This window comes from Argopecten irradians, chromosome 4 (genome assembly GCF_041381155.1).
Source record: "Argopecten irradians isolate NY chromosome 4, Ai_NY, whole genome shotgun sequence".
NCBI classification, from domain to species: domain Eukaryota; kingdom Metazoa; phylum Mollusca; class Bivalvia; order Pectinida; family Pectinidae; genus Argopecten; species Argopecten irradians.
The window spans coordinates 42,168,946-42,194,346 of record NC_091137.1 but is presented as its reverse complement, the minus strand read 5'-3'; the positions used below and the strand labels follow the sequence as shown (position 1 = coordinate 42,194,346).

The 25,401-nt window shown below is 33.9% G+C and overlaps 1 protein-coding gene across 1 annotated transcript; it reads left to right on the top strand.

Moving 5' to 3' along the window:
- Positions 1 to 275: 275 nt before the first annotated feature.
- LOC138322304 (sushi, von Willebrand factor type A, EGF and pentraxin domain-containing protein 1-like) lies at positions 276 to 25,247 on the top strand. Its single transcript, XM_069266340.1, is given in 30 exon segments — positions 276 to 347; positions 2,949 to 3,194; positions 4,563 to 4,616; positions 4,619 to 4,682; positions 5,683 to 5,809; positions 6,198 to 6,322; positions 7,203 to 7,397; positions 7,748 to 7,930; positions 9,300 to 9,554; positions 9,923 to 10,120; positions 10,569 to 10,763; positions 11,270 to 11,448; positions 12,269 to 12,548; positions 12,904 to 12,944; positions 12,946 to 13,066; positions 13,439 to 13,600; positions 14,209 to 14,413; positions 14,620 to 14,786; positions 15,303 to 15,470; positions 15,914 to 16,144; positions 16,521 to 16,691; positions 17,255 to 17,458; positions 18,746 to 19,006; positions 19,487 to 19,669; positions 20,016 to 20,171; positions 20,495 to 20,545; positions 20,937 to 21,015; positions 21,634 to 21,723; positions 22,415 to 22,507; positions 23,389 to 25,247. Coding segments are annotated over 30 exon segments (4,686 nt in total). The 3' UTR covers positions 23,519 to 25,247.
- Positions 25,248 to 25,401: the final 154 nt, after the last annotated feature.

The window sequence follows — 25,401 nt, the reverse complement described above, 5'->3', positions numbered from 1 at the left end:
GAACGACAGTCCTACATCGACAGTGAGCTTTTTATGCTGCTCTTAAGTTTTCACGATGTAATTAAAACAATTTAATACATATATATTAAGGACATTGTCAGATTTAATCAAATCGCTTAGGCTGTCATTCAAAGTTACGTTGTACACAAATAGAGCTATATATACATGTAAGTAAAATACCCGGAAGAACATTGATAAAATGTACATCAACATATATAGAACCGCATATCGACTGCCAGTTTACTTCAGTATATAGGCGAGCTAGGGTCGTTATGATGACGAGGGTTTACCTGTATCTCACTGCGGTTTCCTTGGTAACAGGAATCGGCCATATTGTTGCTGCTCAGGTAAGTAACGTAACTAGCCTTAATATAGTTACTCTTCGTCTTCTTTATTGTAAATTAAAATAAAATGAAATCTAGATTTCAGTGTTAATTACAGAGGTTTTCTTTAAACCATAATCCTTTATACATATCTTATCTACAAGATAAAATGTTGTTTTAATGCAATTGGTTCACTTGAATATTAGGAATTTAAGCAAATGTTTTTAGTGGCTGATTAATAACGATATTTATTTTGATGAATTTACTATTTACTCAATACTTAATGAAAATTAGTGTCATGTCTTTCCTATTATCATTTTATTCCAAACATGTCAGCTTCGGCGGTTTTAAGGTGTCGGCTTGCTGTTTAAAATCCACTACTGTTAAATAGAACTTAGCTATGATGGTTTATATATCATTTACATATAAACCAGATTTTTTGTTATGATTGTACATTGATAGTGATGTCCAAAGATTATAGTTGCTATTTTTTCTGTTTGATGCAAGGTTATATGTGTGTTGTATGTGTGTTTTATGTGTGTTGTATGTGTGTTGTGTGTGTTGCGAGTGCGTTGTACGTGTGTTGTATGTGTGTTGTATGTGTGTGGTACGTGTGTTGTATGCGTGTTGCGTGTGTGTTTTGTATGCTGTGTGTGTGTTGTATGTGTGTTGTATGTGTGTTCTATGTGCGTTGTGTGTGTGTTGTGTGTATGTTGTATGTGTGTTGTATGTACATTGTGTGTGTTGTGTGTGTTGTGTGTGTGTTGTATGTGTGTTGTGTGTGTGTTATATGTGTGTTGTTTGTATATTGTGTGTGTGTTGTATGTGTGTTGTATGTGTGTTGTATGTGCGTTGTGTGTGTGTTGTGTGTATGTTCTTTTGTTTGTTAAATATTAATGATTCCTGTTAACCAACTTTTTTTGGTGGTCTCTAAATTTCGCGATATCCATTTCAAAATATGCTTGGGAAGATGAACATTTGCGGATTTAAAAATTGAAAGAGAATTTGTTGCAATAAGCAAAATTTGGACATTAATTTTCGGAGTTAAACTTTCGAGAAATTTCCGGATCGCGAAAACTGCGAAAATAAAGAGCATGCGATAAAAAGTTGGTTTACAACATTTAAAACGTGTCCAACACCTTACCGACTGTTCTCAATTCTCCAGGGGCTTACGAACACTGTCCTTAATTGATATAATGGATATGACGACAGTGCTAGTATCCCCTGGAATATCAAGGATTCTTTTCCACCCGTGATTATAATATCATCATATGACTATGAGATCATGTTTAAATAATTCGTGAATTCCGGGTTTGTCTACAAGGTATACATAAAATACATATCCAGCAAAAAGGTCTTAAAAACCTCTCGGTGAATTAATATAATTCTACCTTATCTAAAATATAATTTTAACGAAACGTATCCAAACCGTTATGTTCTATGATATAAGTAAACTTAGAGCGGGTGTCCATATTTCGCCGATTTCTACTTTATTATAGTAAATTGACGTCCGTGCACAGTCATTTGATTCAATAAATCACTCATTCAACATTATGTGGAATTAGACACAATAAACAACTTTTTCCATTAAGTAAATCTCTTTGATACCCCCACAGGAATTCGACTTTGTTGCCCTTTATAAGAACCGTACTGAAAAAGGGTCTGACTACCGATGCGGAATGAATATTGCTATGAAGATAATCTCCATTTCTTACTGATACTGTGCTGCTCATCGTACGTCATGGTTACCAAAATATCACTTGTTATAATAAAAATGACGAAATTTGGACCCCGGCGAAATATGAACTACCGCTATACGTTACATTGTATTATAGTGACTACATATTTTTTTATTAGAATTGTCACCAGCCATAAGTCATATGGAATATATAATTATAAGATTTTCTCAGAATAACTTTAATAGTTGATTTTCTCCCATTATTTAAAACAAGTATAATTCTTTGGATATCATTTGATCTCATATGTCAAACAACAATGTAAAATTTAACTATACCGGAACACTCTTTACTATATGTGTTAATGCGCACAATTTTGTCATAAGATTTGGGTATTAACGGAACGATTTCAGATACTGTATTTTATTTAATTTCGTGGTTAGGTGATTTCGCGATCTCCTCCTTGATAATCATTCGAGGGGATTTATAACAGTCATAAGCTACACATTTTATTCTCGGGTAATTAAGTTTGTAGAAATAAATCGACTGAGAATAAGGCGAAATTAAATTCCCCGCGAATAATATCAACTATACAGTATACATTTATTGATATTGGTCAAGAGGAGTATACGAATGATGAGTAACGGAAGAATCATTTAACCATTGGAATTTATTTCTATATATCAGTTAACGTACTATTAATTTTTGTTAAATAGTATGTCTAAGATATCTTTGGTAAATCAATTTCATAGTATTTATAATTTTGGTCTGTATGTTATTAAAACATTATCAACATTATTTTATCCAAAGTGAAAGTGATCTGATGCTTTATCGTTAAACATTAGCTACCTATCCCAGCCTATAACACTGTGGCACACATTTTAAGTATTATCTGGTATATCTAGCGGTAATAAAATAATGCCAAATGAAATGCATTAATCTATTATAGGATATATCAGAGAGAAGCTGCAGAGTCGACGATCTTCCTCACGAGACACTCAAGTGCCAGGACAGGGAAAATAACATCGTTTTACCAGAGAATAACGTTGTACGGAGCGGACATCTTTGCACATTTACTTGTTTGCAAAACAAGAGGCGAACGTGGGCATTTTGTCAGAGCGGAGAGTGGAACGGGGAACTAGAAATATGTAAGTCGGATAATCGCCTCCTCGATATTCGATGGGCTATCACTGTCGTAATACCCATCTAAATGGAGACATGTCAGGAGAAACAACTGACTTATCTGACTGCCTGCACAGATTTCATTTGATAACAGAGAGCGACCGCCCTGCTTCAAAGCTATACAGTTTACCGTTATTCGATTATTTTGATGTACATTAAATGAACAAACTACATGTTTTAAATGTTATCACACAAAAAGTCTTCGATTTTTCTATGATATATTCCAAGGATGGATATAGCGACAGTGATAGTAACCACTGGAATGTCGAGGATGAATACAATCAGTCCTCAGTATAACTAACAGTACTATCTGAAGGGCGGGGCAGCTTTATCGAGTGGTGTTTTATTTTGAGTCAACGTCTTTCAAGATGCTCCACCGCTGACAAATGGTATTTTTTTCATTATCAAAAACAGGAGCAGACGATTAAGTATTTTCAGTTACAAAAGTTACTTACTTTGCACCTTTATCAACATTGAAAAGTTTGAGCTTATTATTTTACTTCAAGTTAAAAATATGAAAAATAATTAATTGCATCCCGAAAAAATTCCATGTCACTATATTCTATATGAAATGAAGTACTGATCATGGTTGCGCATGCATGAAAGGCGAAACAAATCATTTTGTGTGTGTGTGTGTGTGTGTGTGTGTGTGTTAATTAGGCATATATATAAATGATTAAAAACCAATTATTGTTCAAATGATGAATATCATTTATGCTCTGTCGGCGGTGGAGCATCTTTAAATAATTAAGGAGCATTTGCACCTGCCCTTATAGATTTGAAATATCATGACATTTTTGTCTAGTCCCTTAATGTATCCGTATATATTTTTTCTTTAAAATTCTTTTATTGCCTGTGTTCAGTCCTACTGACTCTTTATATTATCTACAAAATTTCACCGTTATTTTCAATTGTAGCTTTAACTTTTCATTCTGAATTGACTACTATATACGTGTGCTTTAAAATCACTATACAGGATGTAATAAACAGGTAAATTGTGACTGTATTTAAAGGGACATAACTCGAATATTATCACATAAAATTATGTTTACCATACACGCATACATTCGTGTAGGTATGACACAGTTACTATTTAAATTGTTTGATTAGTCAACCGTTACTTACGGAACAGAATTTAAAGAGATTGCATGAGATCATTTATAGATTCATAATAGTATACTCAATGGACACTTCTGAGAAATGTCTTTCTACAGTTAAGATTGCCTGCAAAGCTCTGACATCTATATTGACCATATATCCCACAGGAAGATAGTTTAATACTTAAATAGTACAAAATTCTAGGATTGAAAGCCACACAAAGTGGGCATATATAACTGTTTTGTGGGCTTTAAAAAGATTATGCGATGAATTACATTAACAGGCCGAGACGATCCCGTACCAGTGGTATATCACCCTAGACAGCGACGGTGGGGTCGTTTCTTCAGACGAGTATTCAGGGCGATCAAATGTGTGTTCTCAAGATGCCACAAGCCACGACCAAGTAGGTAGAACGTTGTATTGTTTATTACAAAAGGAAGGTATTAATGTATTTATTTACTGTATTCATTTAATGACTTTATTTACAAACAAAACTGATAGTGCAGCGTATTCGTACCGACATTTAGCCAAATTGTGTTTGAGGAAAGCAGTATATTTGCTTTGAATTCAGTTATTTAGAGCATCTAAATTTAACAGTTAACATACACTATTACTACAGTAATTCTGATAGCCTAGGGGATTAGTGATACTTGGCATACAGCAAGAATACAACCAAAAGAAACTTTTAGGTCCAGATTCTCATTTTGTTTATGCTTTAATCAACATGGGTTCATCAATCCACTGGACTAGAAAAATAATAAAATTCTTGCAATAGCCTATGTTTCCTGTTAGATTTAGAGGATTAAAACCATAACACAAACCTCATTTCTTTATTAAAGGAAAAAAATATCACATTGTAGAATATAAAATGTCCATCACATTAAGTTATAAATATTAAATCGTCAAATTTTACACTCGCGAAATTTAATAACTATTCAGTATGTACAACATAAATTTAATGGTGATCGTCATCACCCGAATTCCTATTTGTTGGTGATACTATATCGTTATCTAAACCTCTGTGTCGACGAAAATAAGCTCATTCAATAATGCATTTTACCTTAATTTAATTTGCTGTAGATAATTGCCACATTATTCAAGTAGTTATAACAGATATGATACCATAGTAACTTTTCTTGGATGTAGGTATCCAGTGCCAGGTCCTTATTTGTGACTGAAATTCACGTCGATTTATTGAAAAATATGACGTTTCGCTCGCAAACGCATGGCATTACATTCAGTACCTACCAACCAGGGCAGACAACTCACACTATAACACATGCACAGAATAGCAGATTATAAATACACAGTTTCAAACAATCGTCCTCCGGAGGAAAAAAATCAAATACCATATTTGTTTTTTCATTATCGGATTTCATCTCTTTGTATCGTTACCTACTCAGGAGACTCCACTCCTCCACAGCTGACTTGTCCACCAGACATGACTGTTGATGGTGAGCCTTTCCAGAATCATGCTAAGGCTTTTTGGGTCCCCCCGACCGCATGGGACAGCAGGGACGGCGCTGTTACGTAAGCAAACTATCTATAAATCTTGTCTGTAATTAGATAGCAAAAATGTCAGATGAGAAGGGTTGTCTAGTCTTAACGAAGAAGGAACTACCAGAAAAAAAAATGTTTCAGTTATTTTTGCTGCTGTAATCGTTAGACAATAACAATATTTAATGGTGATGAAGATATAACTAATATCTGAGTGTACTCTAAATATTGTTTTGATAATTCAATCTACTATCGCTAATCTTCTCAAAACAAACTATTCTATGAAATAATTACGCCGTTATTTATGTAAGCCAATCAAATGTAACATTGTAGTCACCTAAATCAAATAGGCTCCAAACCCCTACCGATAACCTACACCTGTATTAAATTGATTTGCCTTATTTATAATGTTACGTCACAGAGTCCACAGATCGTCGGCATATGAACCAGGATACCCAATATCGGAGCCTGGAGGAACAGTCAGTTACTACGCAAGGGACAAGAGCGGAAATATGGCGAGATGTTCTTTTAGAGTAACCATCAATGGTAGGTCAGCATTGCAAACTCACTCACATTGTATGGTATGTCAGTATTAATAATCACATATATTGTACGGTAATTTGTATTATTAATTAAGCATTGATGTCACTATTTTGTAATTTCTTAGGGGTAATCTAATAACAACTGGCTTTTATTTATTATTATTCTTTTATTCTTTTTCATAATCCGACGAAATTAGAATATAGTGACATCAATGCTTATAAATAACGTTTTCAGACAATATTGATAAAATAAGTACGGATCGATCAATGTACAATTGCATTGAATTTTCAGGAATATAAATATATATTCCAAATCAGTATGAATGTCGATGTGGCTAATGTGACGTCATGATAATGTCGGGCCATGACAAAAAAGATTTAGCAAATCAGACAGTCAAATTTAGCATGAAATCAAAGAAAAAAAGTTAGACTGGGACCTAAAGAATGGTTACAATTTACCAAATATTTGTTGTGTGTTTCTCATACAAAAATAAGTTAATGGTTGACATTTCACCTCAAAAATAATGATGATGGGACTGCGTTACAATCGATAGCATCGTTTGCGTGTGTTTTAATAAGTCGATTTCGAGATACCAAAACGACGTCGATAAAGTACAATTTCCAGTCGAGCAGTCTTATCTTTTCATGATTGTGACGTCAAGTAAAAATAAGCCGTCACTGCCATCGGAATGTAGGACTTATCGAAGGTAAATTGTACTTTTAAAAAACCACGAAACCCCGTATTGCTATCGAATTTGGAGACTTCGCAGAAACCCTTTTTATTATTAAATGTTCGAATCTTAAATTAAACTTGTCTGTCATAACTTCATAAACAAAAACTGTCGACATGCGAAGTAGCTTATACATGGTTCTTGTTTTGATAGTGATACGGTGTCGTCCAGTCCCTCAGAAAGTGAGTGACGGCTATGTTATATGCCATAGAAGTGATGATATGGTACTCGGAACTTACTGCAGATTCGGTTGTTACGAGGGACACGAGCTGATTGGACCTAGCTATGCTAAGTGTATGTCAACTCGTTTATGGTCAACTTGGACAGTCGTCCAGCCAAGATGTCAAAGTAAGAAGTTCTTTTTAAATCAAATTTTATCACATGTTTTTTTTTATTGCGGAAACCTTTCAGCTGATTTAAAAACGGAATCATCAGAAGTAGATGATTTGTTGTATTCTCCAATATGTTTGTGATCGACTTACATTTTAAAAAATCTATTAAAGTATACATAAACTAAAATCAACCAGTCTGTATTTTCAAAATATTTATCTTTACATTATTATTGTTTCCCTGTTTGGTTTTGTGTACCATATTGGAATTAAAAGTTTACGGTTCAAATTTTCATGATCATATCAATAGTCTACGAAATCGCGAAAATATCATATCCGCGAAAAAATAAGCGGTTCTCGTTACTGCAGAGCATTCCTGTCCGGACCTCTTACCTACACCGATGTTAAGCATCTCCTACACCAATGGGAACTTGTTCCGGTCTATAGCCACGTTTTCCTGCCCCAGGGGATACGATATACCAGTGGATAAGAAAAGGGTAGCGGTTTGTGGAGTCGACAAAATATGGAGTTCGATTGTACCAAGCTGTGTCGGTACGTAATTTTTAGAGATGTTTAGCTTAGTTAAATTTCAATATCGCATGGATTTTTTTTTTTTATTTTGATTTAATCTTGATTGAAATGTATTGGTTTTAATGTTCATGTATTATCAGTCCTTAACCTGAACATGACGTTGCCGTTTTAACGTCTGCCTCTGAATGGCGAAAACAACGGGGTTTCTTCCCTCTACAAATTCGGAACTTCACATCAATGCCATTAAAAAGTATTTTTTGATGTTAATTCCATCATGACCTATTTGACAAGAATGTAAGATGAGATTTTAAACACCAACCGTTATAAAAGCAACAAAAGGGCCATTTTCGTAATAGTTTACATGATATTTTACAATAATTATGCTGGAGTTTACAATTTATACATATAGGATCTTAAATGAGTGTCCATTTCATAGATTTCATGAAACGAGTCTAAGAAGTTTGTATTTTTGCGAGCCTTGGCGAGTTTCACGAAATATCATATAAAATGAACACAAATTTACGATACTTTTTATCACATAGCTACAACAACCTACATTTTGAAGAATCTCACATTAAAATGAATTGCAAAAATCCAATGGAGACCGCCATTTTGTCCGCTGATGTAATTTTTTTCTGTTAAGATGTCACATAATAAGAAGGTTTACACAAAACCACATTAAATGACCAATTACAAAGAATATTGATATGAAATTGCAGACTGCCACATTTGAAATAGCCAAAGGTAAACCGTTGATATTTCGTTCCAACGCAATAATTATTTCGTTCGAACGCAATAATATTTCGTTCGAACGCAATAATATTTCGTTCGAACGCAATAATATTTCGTTCGAACGCAATAATATTTCGTTCGCACGCAATAATATTTCGTTCGCACGCAATAATATTTCGTTCCCACGCAATAGTATTTCGTTCGAACGCAATAATATTTCGTTCCCACGCAATAATATTTCGTTCCCACGCAATAATATTTCGTTCGAACGCAATAATATTTCGTTCCCACGCAATAATATTTCGTTCCCACGCAATAATATTTCGTTCCCACGCAATAATATTTCGTTCCCACGCAATAATATTTCGTTCCCACGCAATAATTTTATTTATTTCATGTCCGCTCCCAGCCACCGTACACAATAGATTCCCAGCCAATGAAAATCGCTTCAGGTCATATAACACTAGTGGCATATGCAAAAATATTACATTGGCGAAATCACTGAATTTCAGGCGGATTATGTGATAAATATGAAACCCTCCTTGTGTTGTAGCTTAACTTCATCAGATTAGAAATGAGAAAAAACATACTGTTAACCACAAAATTTACTATCTTTTTTCAATTCAAAATACATACTACGTGACTTTTTATCTTACAGATGTTGATCCACCGGTCTTCAAACAATTCCCATCTTCAAAAACCTTCTACATTCCCCGACATGGCGAGTTTGTAGCAGTATATTGGCAGGTTCCGGAACTGGAAGATAACACTGGGGACTTTATTGTAGCACAGCACTATTCAGGGCCAGTCCAAGGGGATGTCCTTCCGGTGGGCACATACACGGTGATCTATAAGGCTACAGATAATGCCGGAAATGAAGCCAGGCCGCTCAGCTTCAAAATAACTGTGAAAGGTACAGATAAAATCACATTCTTGTTAGCATAATTACACGTTTGATTGGTATGGATGTCCGCTAATTAATGACGTAAGCAAAGCTATGGCACTCGCGTGCTTCCGTACATAATCAAGGTATGTTGAGGCAATATTCACAATACTTTCAAACAATTTCATATTTACTGAAGTGTTGAGATATCAGCAATAAAATGATAATTTCAATATATTTTACTAGCGTGTCTGTGTATTTCTGAAGACATAAAATAGTTCCCGGTATGAGAATAAGATCCAACTTTCCAATATTTATTTTCATAAGTTATTGCTAACAAAGGTACGATTTTTCCACGTTTCCAACTCCTTGTATTTTGGTTTTCTATTTCTGGACAGAAATCCGATGTTTCCACGTGTATCCCCTACCTTACACATCTGTTTCCTGTACTGGAAATCGTCTCGGATCCACGTGTAAGTTTGAGTGCTCAGAAGGAGCAACACTCAACGGGACTTCGTCTGTGACGAGCTGTGAGCAAGAAGGATCGCCTCCGTATGGGGCGTGGGATTGGGGAGTCCAGCAACCGTTCTGTCAACGTGAGTGATTCGTTTAAATTTGTTCAGCATTTAAAAGCAGAGTTGGATGCAACGAACCTACAGAAAACTTGTCATTGACTGAAGAGAAACCTAATCTTGTAAAATAGGTTCCTCTATTGTGAATGTACTCATAATACATTTTAAAGATAAAACTGCGCCGCTCTTAATATATATTTTTTTAAACCTTCCACAAATCGTCTTCGCCTTATATACATTTACGTTGCCAATATAATAATAAAATAGTGTGCAATTTAACATTTACCGTAGTTTCAACATTTGAAGGACTATATTTGAGGGTTTTTTTTATTCGGTACATGTACATGATCAAATGCTTTGGTTATATGCCATTTTCATTTCAAATTATTTCAAGTATTTAATCATTTTGTGAATTTAGTTTACCACTATGGAACTATAAAATGTATGTACGTTGATTTCTATGATTGAATAGTATTGGAGACTTGTCAACGTCCTAGAGCACCTGCTAATGGCGCCTTAGCCTGTGACTACTGGCTAGGAGGGCGTTTTTGTCAGCCGCAATGTCAGACTGGGTACGACATTGCTAGGGGCGAAACGTACGTGGATCTACTTGTCTGTAACGACGATGGAAGCTTATCATGGGGTCCGCCAATCCCAGACTGTATGCGTAAGTATTGTTTTATTTTTATTTCCTAAATTGTAATCGTCAAAAACAATTAAAGCGATCGATTTCCATAATGATTAAAAGCATTAAAAAATAAAGATCAACATCAACCACCGCCACCAAAATGTTGATTCGTGTGAAGTCGTGTATGTGGAAATAGAAATCAGAACTAAGACTCTAATAAATGTCTTACAACCATATTTATTATTTCTATTTTTTACCAATCCCCTCGCACCCACAATCTACTCCCAACGGATCTTTGTTTCGGTTCATATGGTGTTATAACCCCATTGAAGAATTTAAAATAATGACCTCGGGCTACGCCGTCGGTCGTTATTTATTCTACTCTGGCGATATAACACCATATGGACCTCAACAAATGTCCATAATTGATAAAAAATATATATAAGACAAATGTAATAATAAAAAATAAAGTTTAAGTAGATGGTCTTTATACAGAGGTGGTCGCTAAGAAGAAGTTAATATTATATGTGATGTTATTTCTAAAGCGTCAGCGCCCTCTAGAGGAACTAGGAGGAGTGTGGTAGTATTTTACACAGGGAGTTGTACTGATGAGACAACGAAGACTGAAATAAAGCAAAACTTCATCGAAAAACTAAGCTCTACCGCTTTCAGCCACGGATGTGATAAAGCTTCGAGTTCGGGATGTAACTGGCAAAACGTGGAGGTAAGAAGCAGTAAATGCAGTATTTATATAGTGAAGAACATGTTCGTAAATGTCGCTTAACTTATGCATAAACGTGCAGCACGTTTTAATTTTCATAGCAAAGGGTTTATATATTGTATATGATAAATCATTATAAATCACGAAAAAATAGCTGAGATTAAAAACAACAGCATTACAGTATTTGTTATATAATTCGATTTTGCTTGTTACGATCATTTGCATTGGCTTAAAAATTTACTTTATCAGCCCATAAAGGAAAAAATGGCGTCGCCGTTTGTAACGTTGCTTCTGATTGGCTGGGATTACGGCGTAATGATTTCATAAACAAAAGAGTCCCAAAATGAATTTTGAATATTGAAGAGATTATCTTTAGTAAATTGAATTATAAGGATTAATTTGAATAGAATTTTTATGTTATGGAGATATAACACAAAAATCTGAGTGTACCCTCATCATAAATTTATTTTAAGTACACTCAGATTTTTATGTTATATCTCCATAACATAAAAAAAAATCTATTCAAGTTAATCCTTAAATAGATGATTGATATATATTATATATTCTTATATAATTTATGTTGAGTAGAGGATACATCCTTCACTCTTTTCATAGGCTCAGCACATTGAGTAACCTTTTTAGTAAGTCATGACATTGGAAACTGGAAAATGGAAGTTGAATTCAAATTATTGTCATTTTTTCTAATCGGTGAATTATTTGTCACTCACTGACAATGCCACCTCCAAAGAAAAGAGTAAAATAGATGTGAATCAGAATCAGAATTTTTTTAATTTGAAGAAAAAAAATATCTGATTAATTACAGGTGATTTGTGGTGACACGAATGGAAAGAGGTCAACAGGCATCAGCATCTACATTGAGATAACACTAAATTCGTCAACACCTTTGAACGAGGAGGAATACTATAATCAATATATGGAATATGAATCGCTTATAGAGACCCTGAAGTTGGACGTAGATTCGGGTTTGCTCACTATTCAGCTTAGCGATAATACAACACTAGACGCCGCAGAATTAGCAGTGAGGGATATTGGACTCCAATGTGAAGAAAACACTGTCGCTTCTACAAAAACATTTACATGTGGTGAGTAAAAATGGACATAATAGTAATATATCAATCATTTAAAATGACGAGTAAACCAGATTTGCACAAAATTTGTAAAGCACGAAGTAGAAAAATTTAACCGAAATACTGTATTACAGGAAACCATCAAGGTTCAAAATATACGCATTTCTCTTAAACATCTCTTAAACGAGGACATTAAATTTTATAGATTTTAAATTTTCCTAATCCACCTTAAGGGTATATATGCATATATGATCAAACTAAACCGGCAATATTGTACGGGATTTTACTTTGGTTATCATGCATTGTTTCAGTCAGGGGTCTTTTTTTGCATCTCCATTGAGTATTTTGAGGAATTTCTTTTATGTTTAAGTGGAATGCCAGAGTGGAAGTTACTATGACGCCATGACCAGCAGAGTGTGTATTGTGTCCGGTTGGTCAGTATCAGACAGATTCCAGACAAAGCGAGTGTGTCCAGTGTCCATACGGGACATCTACAGCAACAACAGGCTCCACCAGTTTGACCGACTGTATAGGTACAACAACACTATCAGATATTATACATTGACACCTGTCTTAGTGACCACTTCTGTAAGAGACTACCTGACTAATAAGGATAATTATCTTCTTCCCTCTTTAAATAGAGGTTTGATGCTATTGAATTTAAAAAAGGCTTTATATATTTTTCACCCAAAACCATTAAAATGATTGAAAAACGAATCAAATATTAATATTGCAACTTGATTACTGAAACTTTCTTTTTTTCATTTGCTCCAAAATCTGTGATTATATTTTTTCCAGCATCTGTAATCTTAAGATGTTAATTTTTAGTATGGGCAAAATTATTACAAGATCGACATCACTTGATATCAGGAAGAATACATGATACATATTTGACATACTTGCAGCTGCATGTCCCCCTGGCTCCTGGTCTCCCTCTTCACTACCCCCGTGCACACCATGTGACGTAGGATATTACTATAGCGGATACGGAGCAACAGACTGCGCCGCCTGTCCTGGGAATAAAATAACCAAGACCGATAACTCTTCTTCTGAAAATGATTGCGTCGGCAAGTACTCTGTTTATATTTCAATGTTCCTGCTTTATTAGAATTAAGTAAACCAAGCAGTTTCTATGATCTTTTGATTACTATACGTAAACGAATGTAATATTATATTCTAATACAATCTGAATCATTTCATCTAACTCTTTGAATGTGTAACGTCAATTAAATATTTTGCACAAGTTACCGAAGAGGTGCTTTAATGGGTTTTCTTTTCATTATATTATTTCATAATTGAATAATTTTCAAGCCAGTACTTCAATTTATATTTTATATTTTTTATTGCCAATCTTGGTATATCGTTTAGATATTTGTTAACTGAATACTGCGTCACCGTCGCGTATAAAATATTTTGTTTCTTTGTAATTTAAAAACATATTCGCGAATACATAATCGCTCTTATTGACAATCATGCATTCAGAAAGGTTTTAAACAGTTTTTCGTGAAACTTTTAAATTCGCGTTTAAGATTTATCGCAAAAGTACGCAAAATTAGAAAAGTGGTTTACACTATTTTGGAGACTGTAGCAGATCTGTATATCTCTCTTCCAATGTTAGTATACGAAACATGACAAACTAATTTTAATATTGATCATCCCCTTTTTGTTTCTGTAGAGTTCGATGTGTATTTCCCCGACAATCAAACCACTGGCGTTCTATTCAGTGAGGTAGCCCCCGTCCCTGTGATGGAATTCACCGTAGTATGGTGGCAGCAGTGTAATAGCTTGTGTACAGGCGATGTCTTTGTCCTGAAAAACGTGACAGGGGGGACATCGATAGCGGTGACATTTACATCGTCAATAACAGCAAGTGCCGATGGGTGAGTAAAATTTATTAATTTAGGATTCAATTAAAATGTATAGCGTACAAACATAAACGAAATCGGCATACAAAGTTAGAGCGTTTTGCTTCATATTTTTTCTTCATGTTATAAGCGATAAGTTGAACAACAATATATGGAATCAAAGTTCGCATCAAAATAAACTGTTGAGCTTGTATAATCATTGTTATTGAATTTCGTTATAGCCATACAGCCAATGGCGAGTTATCTCCCCCTGACGACAAAGAGTGGCACTTCTTCAAGTTGAAGAGGAAGCATGCTTTTCTAGAGGTCTACATGGACGGTTCACTCATGTTGAACCTGACAGGAATTCAGGAACAAGAAACATTTGGCGGTGTTATTCAGCTTGGAGGTAAGAATTTATGAATTATACTTAAACGGTTCTAAGCGGAGTCTAACAAGATTTTTCATAGTTTTTATGGAAATATTTTTTTTAATATTTATTGAACGTGACAGTTCCCATCGGGGTAGTCGCAAAAATATAATTTTAATTCAAACAGTGGTGATCGATTGGCTTTATTCTTTAAATCACCTGTTTACATATTTAAATAAATTATTATCGATATAAATGCTGACACATATATATGATCATAATTACTGGGTTCGCTCAGCGTGCAGTATAAACGTCACAAATGTAAGATAAATTGCTCCATATCATATTCGTAACTGTGGACATCAAAGCAAACCGGATACTGCGACAGAATACCGACATACGCACAAAAGTACCGCTTATATTTGAATAATGAAAATTATGAAATTATCAAAATAGTTGTCGTATCCAATGCCTGCTATAAATATACCCAAATTCGCGACATCTGTAATTCTTCAAAATAAATATATAATATCAATATGACCATTATTTTTAAAGGAAATTCGTTTGAAGGAACTATATCTCAGCTGAACATTTTCACCGAATATGTCCCATTAGTACCAGAACAGTGTTCCAATGACGTCACTGGTGATATATTGAGCTGGAGAAGCATCTTAAACGCAACAATGAATGACGCCTTCATACAAAACCCAAGTGTATGTGATGGTATGTAAGCGCAGGATTTTGTCTTGTTTTAAAATGTCTATATCCAGTGCTAACGTGAATGTCGATTGATCACAAAAAATTTCCCTATGCGTAATAGTTTGTGGACTCTGTAGCTGAATGTAAGAATGTGTATTTATCGTTAAAATAGACCACAGCGAAATGCTTTTGCTTGCGAAAATGAGAAACGAGAAAATGACCAAATTTTGTAAATATTATTTAAAAAAAAAAGTTTCTAAATCGAGATGCTTTGTCCAACCGCAGAAAAAATATAAGATTAGACAGCAGTCGAAGGATGTCATGGTAATGTATCGATGCATTGGGACACTTTTTCATTTATTTTTTCAAGTCATTTCGAGTAAGGAATGGCATTGATATTTTGTATATTGTTAATAGAAATGTTGATACAAATGTATATAATGAAACTTTATTTTGATCATATACAGACGTAAAGGAATGTGCGTCAAGTCCTTGTAACCATGGTAACTGTACCGACGGGTACAGGAGCTACGAATGCCAATGTGACGTTGGTTATACCGGAAGTGACTGTGACGTTGACATTGATGATTGCGAGGTGAATTCCTGTCAAAACAACGCCACCTGTCTGGATAGTGTCAATAACTACACATGTCAATGTTTACCAACTTTCACAGGAGCACTCTGCGAAATCGCCCTAGGTACGTCGAGTACAAATATTACAATTTAGAACAAGAAAGCACACCGTATTGTATGGTATTGAATTATTCGCGTAATTTGGTATTTCCTTCTTTGATTGTTTCTTATTTATTTATTTTTTTATTTCAGATTTTTTCGAATTTTTACAATATCTGGTTTATTTTTTATATGGCTACATTGAATCGACATTGAAAAGATGTCCGAAAATAGCAAATATAAAAAAATCTTCACGAAAACCTATTTTAAACCACTAAACACGATACATAAGCAAATATTCTGATATATATTGTACTTACGGCGTAAAACGCATGATATTTATAAAAAAGAATGATATTTTGATAAATCCTATTTTCAGTGGTAATTTGTTTCATTTTGTAGTTGATGGCGGCTGGAACGAGTGGAGTAACTGGACAACATGCAGTGTAACATGTGGTGTCGGGACATCAACACGGGTTCGGGTGTGTAACAACCCTGCCCCCGACAATGGCGGCGCTGAATGTGCTGGTGATGGTACCGAGACAGAGGAATGTGAAGATGAGAGCTGTCCTGGTAAGTGCATCATCAATACTCCTAGGGTTACTATCACTGTCGTCATATCCACCCCTGGACTATACATGATACTCATGGGGTTTCTATCACTGTCGTTATATACACCCCATAAAGACTCTGTGTGCAATCACAGATGATAAAATAATTGGTTCTTTGATGTACATAAAACGAATTGAATAACAGTAAACTGTGGTTGACTGTGTAGCTTTGAATTTGGACGTCACCGTCTTTTGAAGTCAAATGAAGTCTCTTCATGGTTGTTGTTGGTCAGTTTGTTTCTTCAGAACTGCCTTCTGGTTTGCAATGATATATTCATTCTAGTGGTGAATATTACGACAGCGATAGTAACCCCTAGAATATCGATGATGGAAATTTTCTTACGATGTACCGATGCATACACACTTAGCTAAGCTTTGTTCATACACATATACCATTACCATCCTATTGTTATCATGATATGGAGTTATTTCTCATAACACTAGATATACTATTGATTAGGTAAAACAAAATAAATCCAAACCAATTAATGATACGGATACAAATTTTGTTTTCTTCCTCGCTAGAATGTGGAGAGCTGACTCCGCCTGCGAATGGCTCCGTGACCTGTACTAATGATGGCGTCGATAATGTGTGTGAACTCGTGTGTGATGACGGGTTTGTAACCGACATTCCAATACCTGACAATTACACGTGCGGCAACTCAACCTTCAATCTTTGGGATTTTAAAATAGATACTAACGTCTACTCAAGGCTTCCGTCTTGTATAGGTAAAGCTTGAATGAATTATGTTTCATTGATTCTATCAGAAGGGAAAATATGCTGACTTTTATTTAGGAGTACATCTTTTTTTTTATATAAGGCCAAAAAATGTCTTTTTAGTGTTACATTGGCAAAAAAATAGGGTTGGTAGGTCGGGAGGATTTTTTTAGTGTCTTTCACTCTAAAATAATGGGCGGAACCAGAGTCTGAGATCGAAATCTCGACTTTTAATCTTTTGTTCGTAGAAAAGTGGAAAAAATTAGGGTCGGGGTGAAAAATTAGGGTCGGTCGGGAAACCCTAAACAGACATATTATTTGTTTGGCCTAGTGAACAATTATTACTTGGTACGGTTTGCAAAAGGCATGATTGTAGTGTCTTATACCCTAATATTCACGACCTGATGTCATATGTATATAATTAATTTTTCTTTGTTTTCATACCAAATCTGGCTTTCTGATTGGCCAATATTTTTTTTGCATACCACTATGGAAAAAAAATCCGAGAATGGCGCGAAACCCCGACGTTATCGTGACGTCACAATAGAGACATTGACGTTGCGTATTGATTCGGAAAAAAGAATCCCTTGAAAAACCACTATAATGTTACATTTAAACATACTCCATTTTATCAAATAGAGTATAAAATAAATTATAAGTATTGATGTCACTTTTTTTTAATTTTATCGGGGTATGAAAACAAATTATTTGCAAATTTTTGCGGATTCACACAGTTTGCAAACAATTTTTTTTCATACCCCGATAAAATTTAAAAAAAATAGTGACATCAATGCTTAAATGAAACAAAATTAGGCTATGCCTGCTGACGGAATCAAAGAAACTTCATGGAGCAAAAAATTGATATATTGACACTTCATATTATTGATTTTACTCATGTTACATAAAAGTAAGGATGTTTTTCGAAATTTTATTTCATATTTATGTAAAACAAAAGACAAAAAATAAAAAATTAAAAAAACATAATGAAATATTGCTAATTTAGAAACACAGTTTAATTCTTTTAAAATATCACTATGACTTTTGCACTATGAAATATTTCATTCTAAGAGTAGGCTATATTTTTATCCCTGGGTTTACATTCCTAATAAAGAGCATATCATTTGTAAACGCTCCTCTACCAGAAACACATGGTTCTAATCTAGATATTTCCAGACTGTCTTGGAAAATTCATATTTTGATTTAACTTTGCCCTTGGTTTGTTAATTCATATTTGGGTGATTATTCATACATTCTTTATTTATTATAATCATAACATGGCAGTCTATATATCTCCTTAGCAACGACTGATCCCGACGATATGTGGGCTACTCGAACGTCCGTGTATCACGGACTGGACTGTGACACGCTCCACGAGGACACCAGCGCGTGGGCATCTGTGATGGGTAAACTCGCGGTTGTGGTGGATTCCCTGACGTGTACACAAAACAATGATTGTAGTGAGGATCAAAAGTTCATCGATACCTGTGAATCAAGAAGGAAGCGAGACACCTCAGACACCGCCAGTTACACAGTCGTCCTCCATTGTCACTCAAAATCAAGTATATATGATATTTAAGAATTGATATCATATTTTTTTTCCCATTTCAATCGGTTTATAACATACAATAGACTATCTATATAATAAATGGTGACCGCTAACTTTAAATTATATATAACATTGTATATTATTGTAAACCCTACTTCAACCACAGTCATAAATTAATTACAGTTATAAGAACAGTATTATTATTTTTTACAAATAGTAATTATTGATTAGGATAAAATACAATCAATATATTTTAGGATAATGTTGTCGCTTAAATTTATGATAATAAATATGTACCAGCTCATGGAAAGAATTACAAATACATATTTATTTTGCAATTTATATGCTATTAGTGGTAGATGAAAAAGACGAGTGCAGATTTCTTTAATAAAAGTTTTTTTTTAACTTTCCTATTTTCATTAAACATTAGTATTACAATGCAAAATTAATTTCATTTTATAGAATGAGCAATTTTAGTAAACTTTTGTTTCAGAGGGAGCTACTAGCTGCTATGAAATTTTGACACAAGCTATGATCGACTTTGAGAGATTGGAGGAACAGGGCGAAATGAATGTTTTGATAGATAGTATAGAATATATGATAAACGTCAGCCAATCAGTGGCTGATACTCAGCTCAACTGTCCAATAGGAATGGTGGAAGTGTTCTCATTCTGTGGTAGGTGGCGCTCCAACATCATCACGCAAATACTTAAACATTTACATTTAACAGATATTGCTATTTAACTATTTAGCATACTCAATTCTCCATATATCGCGCTTTAGTTCAATATAAATTTCCCTTCGACAACAAGTTAATAGTTCCTTACTGAATTTTTAATAGTCAACAATTAAACTACGTTATCATTATGTGTTCATATTGACAAGCAGCCAATTCATTATAACAATTTGAATTACCTAAAATTCTTTATTGTTGATAATTTGTTCACGCGTTTTTGCATCATTGGGCACAAATAGTCGGTTTCTCTCTTTTTAAATACATTTAAATATAATGATGTTTCAAGTGCCTTGTGGACCTGGCCGGTATTACTCGGACGGCGAGTGTGCCCTTTGTGACATCGGATATTATCAAGACACGACCCAACAGACAGCTTGTAAGGCATGTCCTAAAGGTACAACCTCAGAGGGCACAGGTTCCATTAGCGTCACAGAATGTAACAGTGAGTATGAAAAATGTAAAAATGATGTGTATGACTAATATCTACTAGAGCACAGGTTTTGTCAGCAACTAAGGCAAATGTCATCAACATTACAGAATGTGCAAGTAAACATAAAATATCGGAAGACATAGACTTCGTTAGACTCATAGTAATTATAGAATATATTCAAGAGCAAAACTATTATCAGTGTCACAGAGTGTATAATGAGTATAAAATGGCAATCATTTAAAACAAATCACAATTGTCGTTTCCTATACACAGTCTTTGTTAAAACAAACTTATCAAATTGCATTTGATCTTACCTATATATGTTCGTTTTTCAGTTGTGCTGCCTGTTGAAGATTCGCCAATAAGCGAGACAATAACACTCTCAAGTATGTTGATTAATTATGTTATATGAATATGTAATTAACATCAAAGGATTTAACTAAAATAATATATAAACTAAATATTTGCTATAGAAGTTTTTAAAAGAATTGTTTAAACCACTTACTGTTGAAGGTTATCATCACGTGTTGTAACATATTATCAGTATTACTCAATTGTGAATTATTTACAACAAAATGAAAAGAAATAAAAATACGTCAATAATTAGATATGAAATTAAAAAGGGGTTTCAAAACTCGAACAGTTACACCTGTCTATAAAGAACAATGAAGGGAAAAAGTAGGCTTTATCGCCACGCCAAGTGGTCGTTATACACTGATCAAATTGTGTTTCACTGTATCTAAATTGAGATTTACTCTAATTGTTTTCGTATGACAGCTGGTATAGTTGCTGGAATCGTCGTCGGAGTCCTCGGCGTCGTCATCTTCATCGCTGTTATCATTATAGTGAGACTGAAGTAAGTAACATTTATATACAAAATATGGTAACTAACCTTGATCAAATGACCACCTAAGGGTCAAAGAAAAACGTTTCATATAGATCTTATTATGTTGAAATTAAATTAGCCATGTGGGAGGCAAAGAATGCGGTCTTGCTATGGAGGTGGTCATTATACAGAGGTTGAAGCTCAGCCAAGCTTAATAAATTAACATATGAGTACATTATTGCAAACCATGTTATTTTCGCGAGAAAAATGTTTCAAGAGAGCTCGGGCACAAATTCAAATATTTCAAGAGAGCTCGGGCACGAATTCAAACATGTCAAGAGAGCTCGGGCGCGAATTCAAACATTTCAAAAGAGCTCGGGCACGAATTCAAATATTTCGCGAATATCTAAATGCAAGATTTTCAGTAAGAGCTCTTGATCGCAATTGTATGGATTCACGATTATTTAAATTTAAATTTTACCGACGATTTGATAAGAGCTCATGTTACATTTGTAAGTTATCTAATGTTGACAAAATAAAGATGAAACAGATAGATTAGTTACAGAATTATATGCTCCACAGTTTATATGTATCTTAATTAAATGTCTAGTCAGGATTTACAATTAATGAGTAATATATTTCTAATAGGAAACAGAAAAAGAAGATATCGGATTCAATGTTATTCTTTCAATCAAATGGGCGCCCAAATGGCATTGAGAGAGAACCAACTGTCAGCAGGTATAGTTTTAAAGATTTTACACAGATTTTAAGCTATTTTAAAACCGTTTTGAGCTTTATTGTAAATATAACGACTCGGTGCTTTGTCAATATAACGTTACGCACAAGGAACATCCTAAATATTACTTTTATAGACAAATAATACTATTTTATGAAATGTAAGATACATGTATCTAGAAGATCCTACTGTTTAATACTCCCGACGTCTTTTTTTTTTAATTCTACCACTAAATTAATTAACTACAACGATGACATATCAATTGAGAAATTTTATGTGGTTTGTCATGCCTTAATGTGTTTTCAAATGAAGCCAAAATGTCTTCTTTCTAAATAAAAGGCATATCTTCATGTTCTATTGTCCTTTTCTGTGGCCGTATTGATATTTCAATTATTGTCGTCTGACATTACATCAGGAAGACAGTTGTTAATATATAGTTACTTTTAATTCACGGGGATAAAATATCGTATTCAAATTTATTTCCGCGAACAAAATGATAAGAAAGACAGGTAAGGTAACCAGTGTAGCTTATTACTGTTCGAATGCGAATGAAGATCAAAGAGGAATCTCGCTCAAATCACTCCAGGTGGATTTTAACAATTATAAAAAAAAAAAAAAAAAAAAAATGAGACACAGAGATCATAATTTTTCAAAACAAATGGTTAACATTATTTCTTCCCATATCTTTTCCAGTGAAGTGGAGTTATCAGGTTTCGATTTCGACAACTATTCAGGGTTTCCTTCACATGCAGATCGTGTTGGAAACAGCAAATGGTCTTTAACTAGGTATGTGTAACGCATGAAATAGAATCCCATGTTTGTTTTGCATATAAGCTATTCCGAGAAAGAATGTCTGAGAATTGATCTTAATGCTTTTCTCAAATACCTTGCAAGCTAAGCAAACAAGGTTCTCTGTATCTTTCAATCTTTCAGGGGTTACTATCACTGACGTGATATCCACCCCTGGACTATCCCATAGCAAAACTGAAGGCAAAAGAGTCGACACAGATAATTTGTACAATTTATATAATGTACATCAGTGGATTTGTATAACAGTACACTGTGGGTGACTGTTGCTTTGAATTTAGGCGTCGCTCTCCCTGTAATCTTCAAAGGAAATCTGGTCTGTAATTGGTCAGTTTTTTGTCTCCTGAACTGCCTTCAGTGTTTTACTATGAGATAGTCCAGAGGTGGATATAACGACAGTGATAGTAATCCAAGAATATCGAGGATATTGTTTACAAATTTAAAAAACTGGGTTTATAGATTAACAGTATTAAATAGATTAAATCAATAGTTTGTCTTACAAGCTCTGATACACTAGATGTAAACGTTTCACCGATTTTAATCATAAACAATTTGTATTTCAAATAGCTCACATGCTGAAAAGGGGGAGGGGGTCGGATAAAAGATGTATTATTTTTACTTAAATTTTTCACTAAACCCGAAAGTTTACGCGTAGATATGCAAAAACATAGCTTTCAATAAAATATTTGTTTTGGTAACCCCTCCTGCGATAACATTTGCGCCATGTTATCCATTATTTATATTAGGAATTATATCTAAGTCTAACATGTATTCGTCTTGGTAATATTGAAATGCAATTTAGACAGGATGTGACATATGTTTGTAAACCTCTGTTTCGTTATTCATTACATCTTTGACAGGTGTCAAGATATGATTCACACCGTACCAGTTACCAGAAATCCCAGTCTTGCAACTAATATAGAAAAGATAAAAGTTTTACCCTGTGAAGATGCCTGTGAAGATCAATCATTAGATACGGATATGCATTAATGAAATAAAGAAATTTTTATTATTATTTAATCAAAACATGCAAACTTATTTTCGACACTATCACCCGAATTCCGGATTATGCAGGTTTTGATAACTACATGTATATTAAGGAAAATGCCATATACGCTGAAATAAACAAGTATATGGATTAGACAAGAGCCTGTTTTGACAAGTTATATTGTTTGCAATATTTAAGTGTATTATTTTGAGCAAAACATAACCTAACATAACATAACATAAGAGGCGTTTTATTATTTCTAAAAATGACTATCATATTATTTATAGCTTGGTTTATTGTTGTGCAGCAAGTGGTTTCATGATCTTTTTTGTTCTTTTTTTATTCAATTTTTTGTAAAATTTATAGAAGACATAATTATGTTTTTTATTTGTATTGACAATCAACACCGTGATTGAACATGTATAAATCTATAGCACTGCTTTAATGCTGTAAACTTGTTCGCGAATTTTTGCGTAATTTTTCTACTTTGTTTATTTATGTTATGTGACATGCAGGAATATGTCAGGAAAATTATCTGCACTGTATTAACTTTCCGTGGTTTGAGTCAAAACGGTAAAAATAAAAAGTTGGATATACGAAAATTCTCTGCCTTGCAGAATGTTCGCCTGCAATATGAACTCACAGTTGTTAGGAGAAATGACCAGCAATGTAACGATGGTACGTTCGTCGTTTTCAATATATATGCGTACTTTCCATACTCGTATGAGATAGTATAATTCGTATATTTTGTACTCGGTTATATAAAAGTCTGAAGTTAGTCAGCATCGGGTCTTGAAATTAACAGGCTTGTAGATGATATTTATGGTCAATGTACATGTATGCCTCACTCTAATCAAAGTTAGACTTGTAATTCCGCTCCACTACGATGCTTTTGGAGCGTATCATAGAGCATCGTAGTGGATCGGAATTACATGTCTAATTTTAATTAGATTGATGTATGCCTTGAATATATTCCATTAACTATGTGAAAACAAATTTCATCTAAGACAAAGCAAAAGTCATTTTGTTGAGTTTCTTTTCATATTATATGTAGCCAACACCACATAGAATGTACGTGGCATCTCTCAAAAAAGATTTATGGCTGCATATCAGCTGAAAAAATCAATTGCAATTAGATGTTGAAATAACTTTTAGTTATATAATAAAATTATACAGCATATTCATACCCAATCCAATCTATCATGTTGTTTTTCTCATTGATAAAAATCACCAACAAACTGTAGGACCAAATAATAGTATTCAATGCTTGGTATTCCTGAGAGAAAACAATTTGTTTTTCAAGAATGGTCTAAAATATCATATCAAACTATTAACATTAGAAAGTGCTTTTGGATCTGAAAACAAGGTAGAACATCTATAGTACTGGTGGATGTTAAGAAGTAAAAACAGTAGTTTATTGAAGATAATCTTATATATCTAATCCCACGTCCACATATTTTGTCAATTCAAATGTAACTCATTGTCCATTTTTCAATGATAAAAACCATGTAATTATTTATTTACAATATTGTAGAGTGTTTGAGTGTGAATGTATAAACTAATGGGTTTGAGCTTTTGTATTACGGGTCTGTATTCATTAACCATTTAAAAAAAATATTCTGATGTTCTTATATATTTAAACAGATATTATTAACCATTATTGTGTGTTTGTTATACCTTGTTATCAAGATTTTTTGAAATGAATAAAAAAAAAACATCGGAATCAATCAATGTACGTATTCATAGTTTTCTGTTTATGACTTAAATTATCACGACATCTTCTACGGTTGCACAAGTGCGCAACCTCGGCCCTGAAGATACAATTTATATAGGCCTTTCTAAATCAAAGACAAGGCTAGTCCATTTTTAATTTCAGGGGTGAATG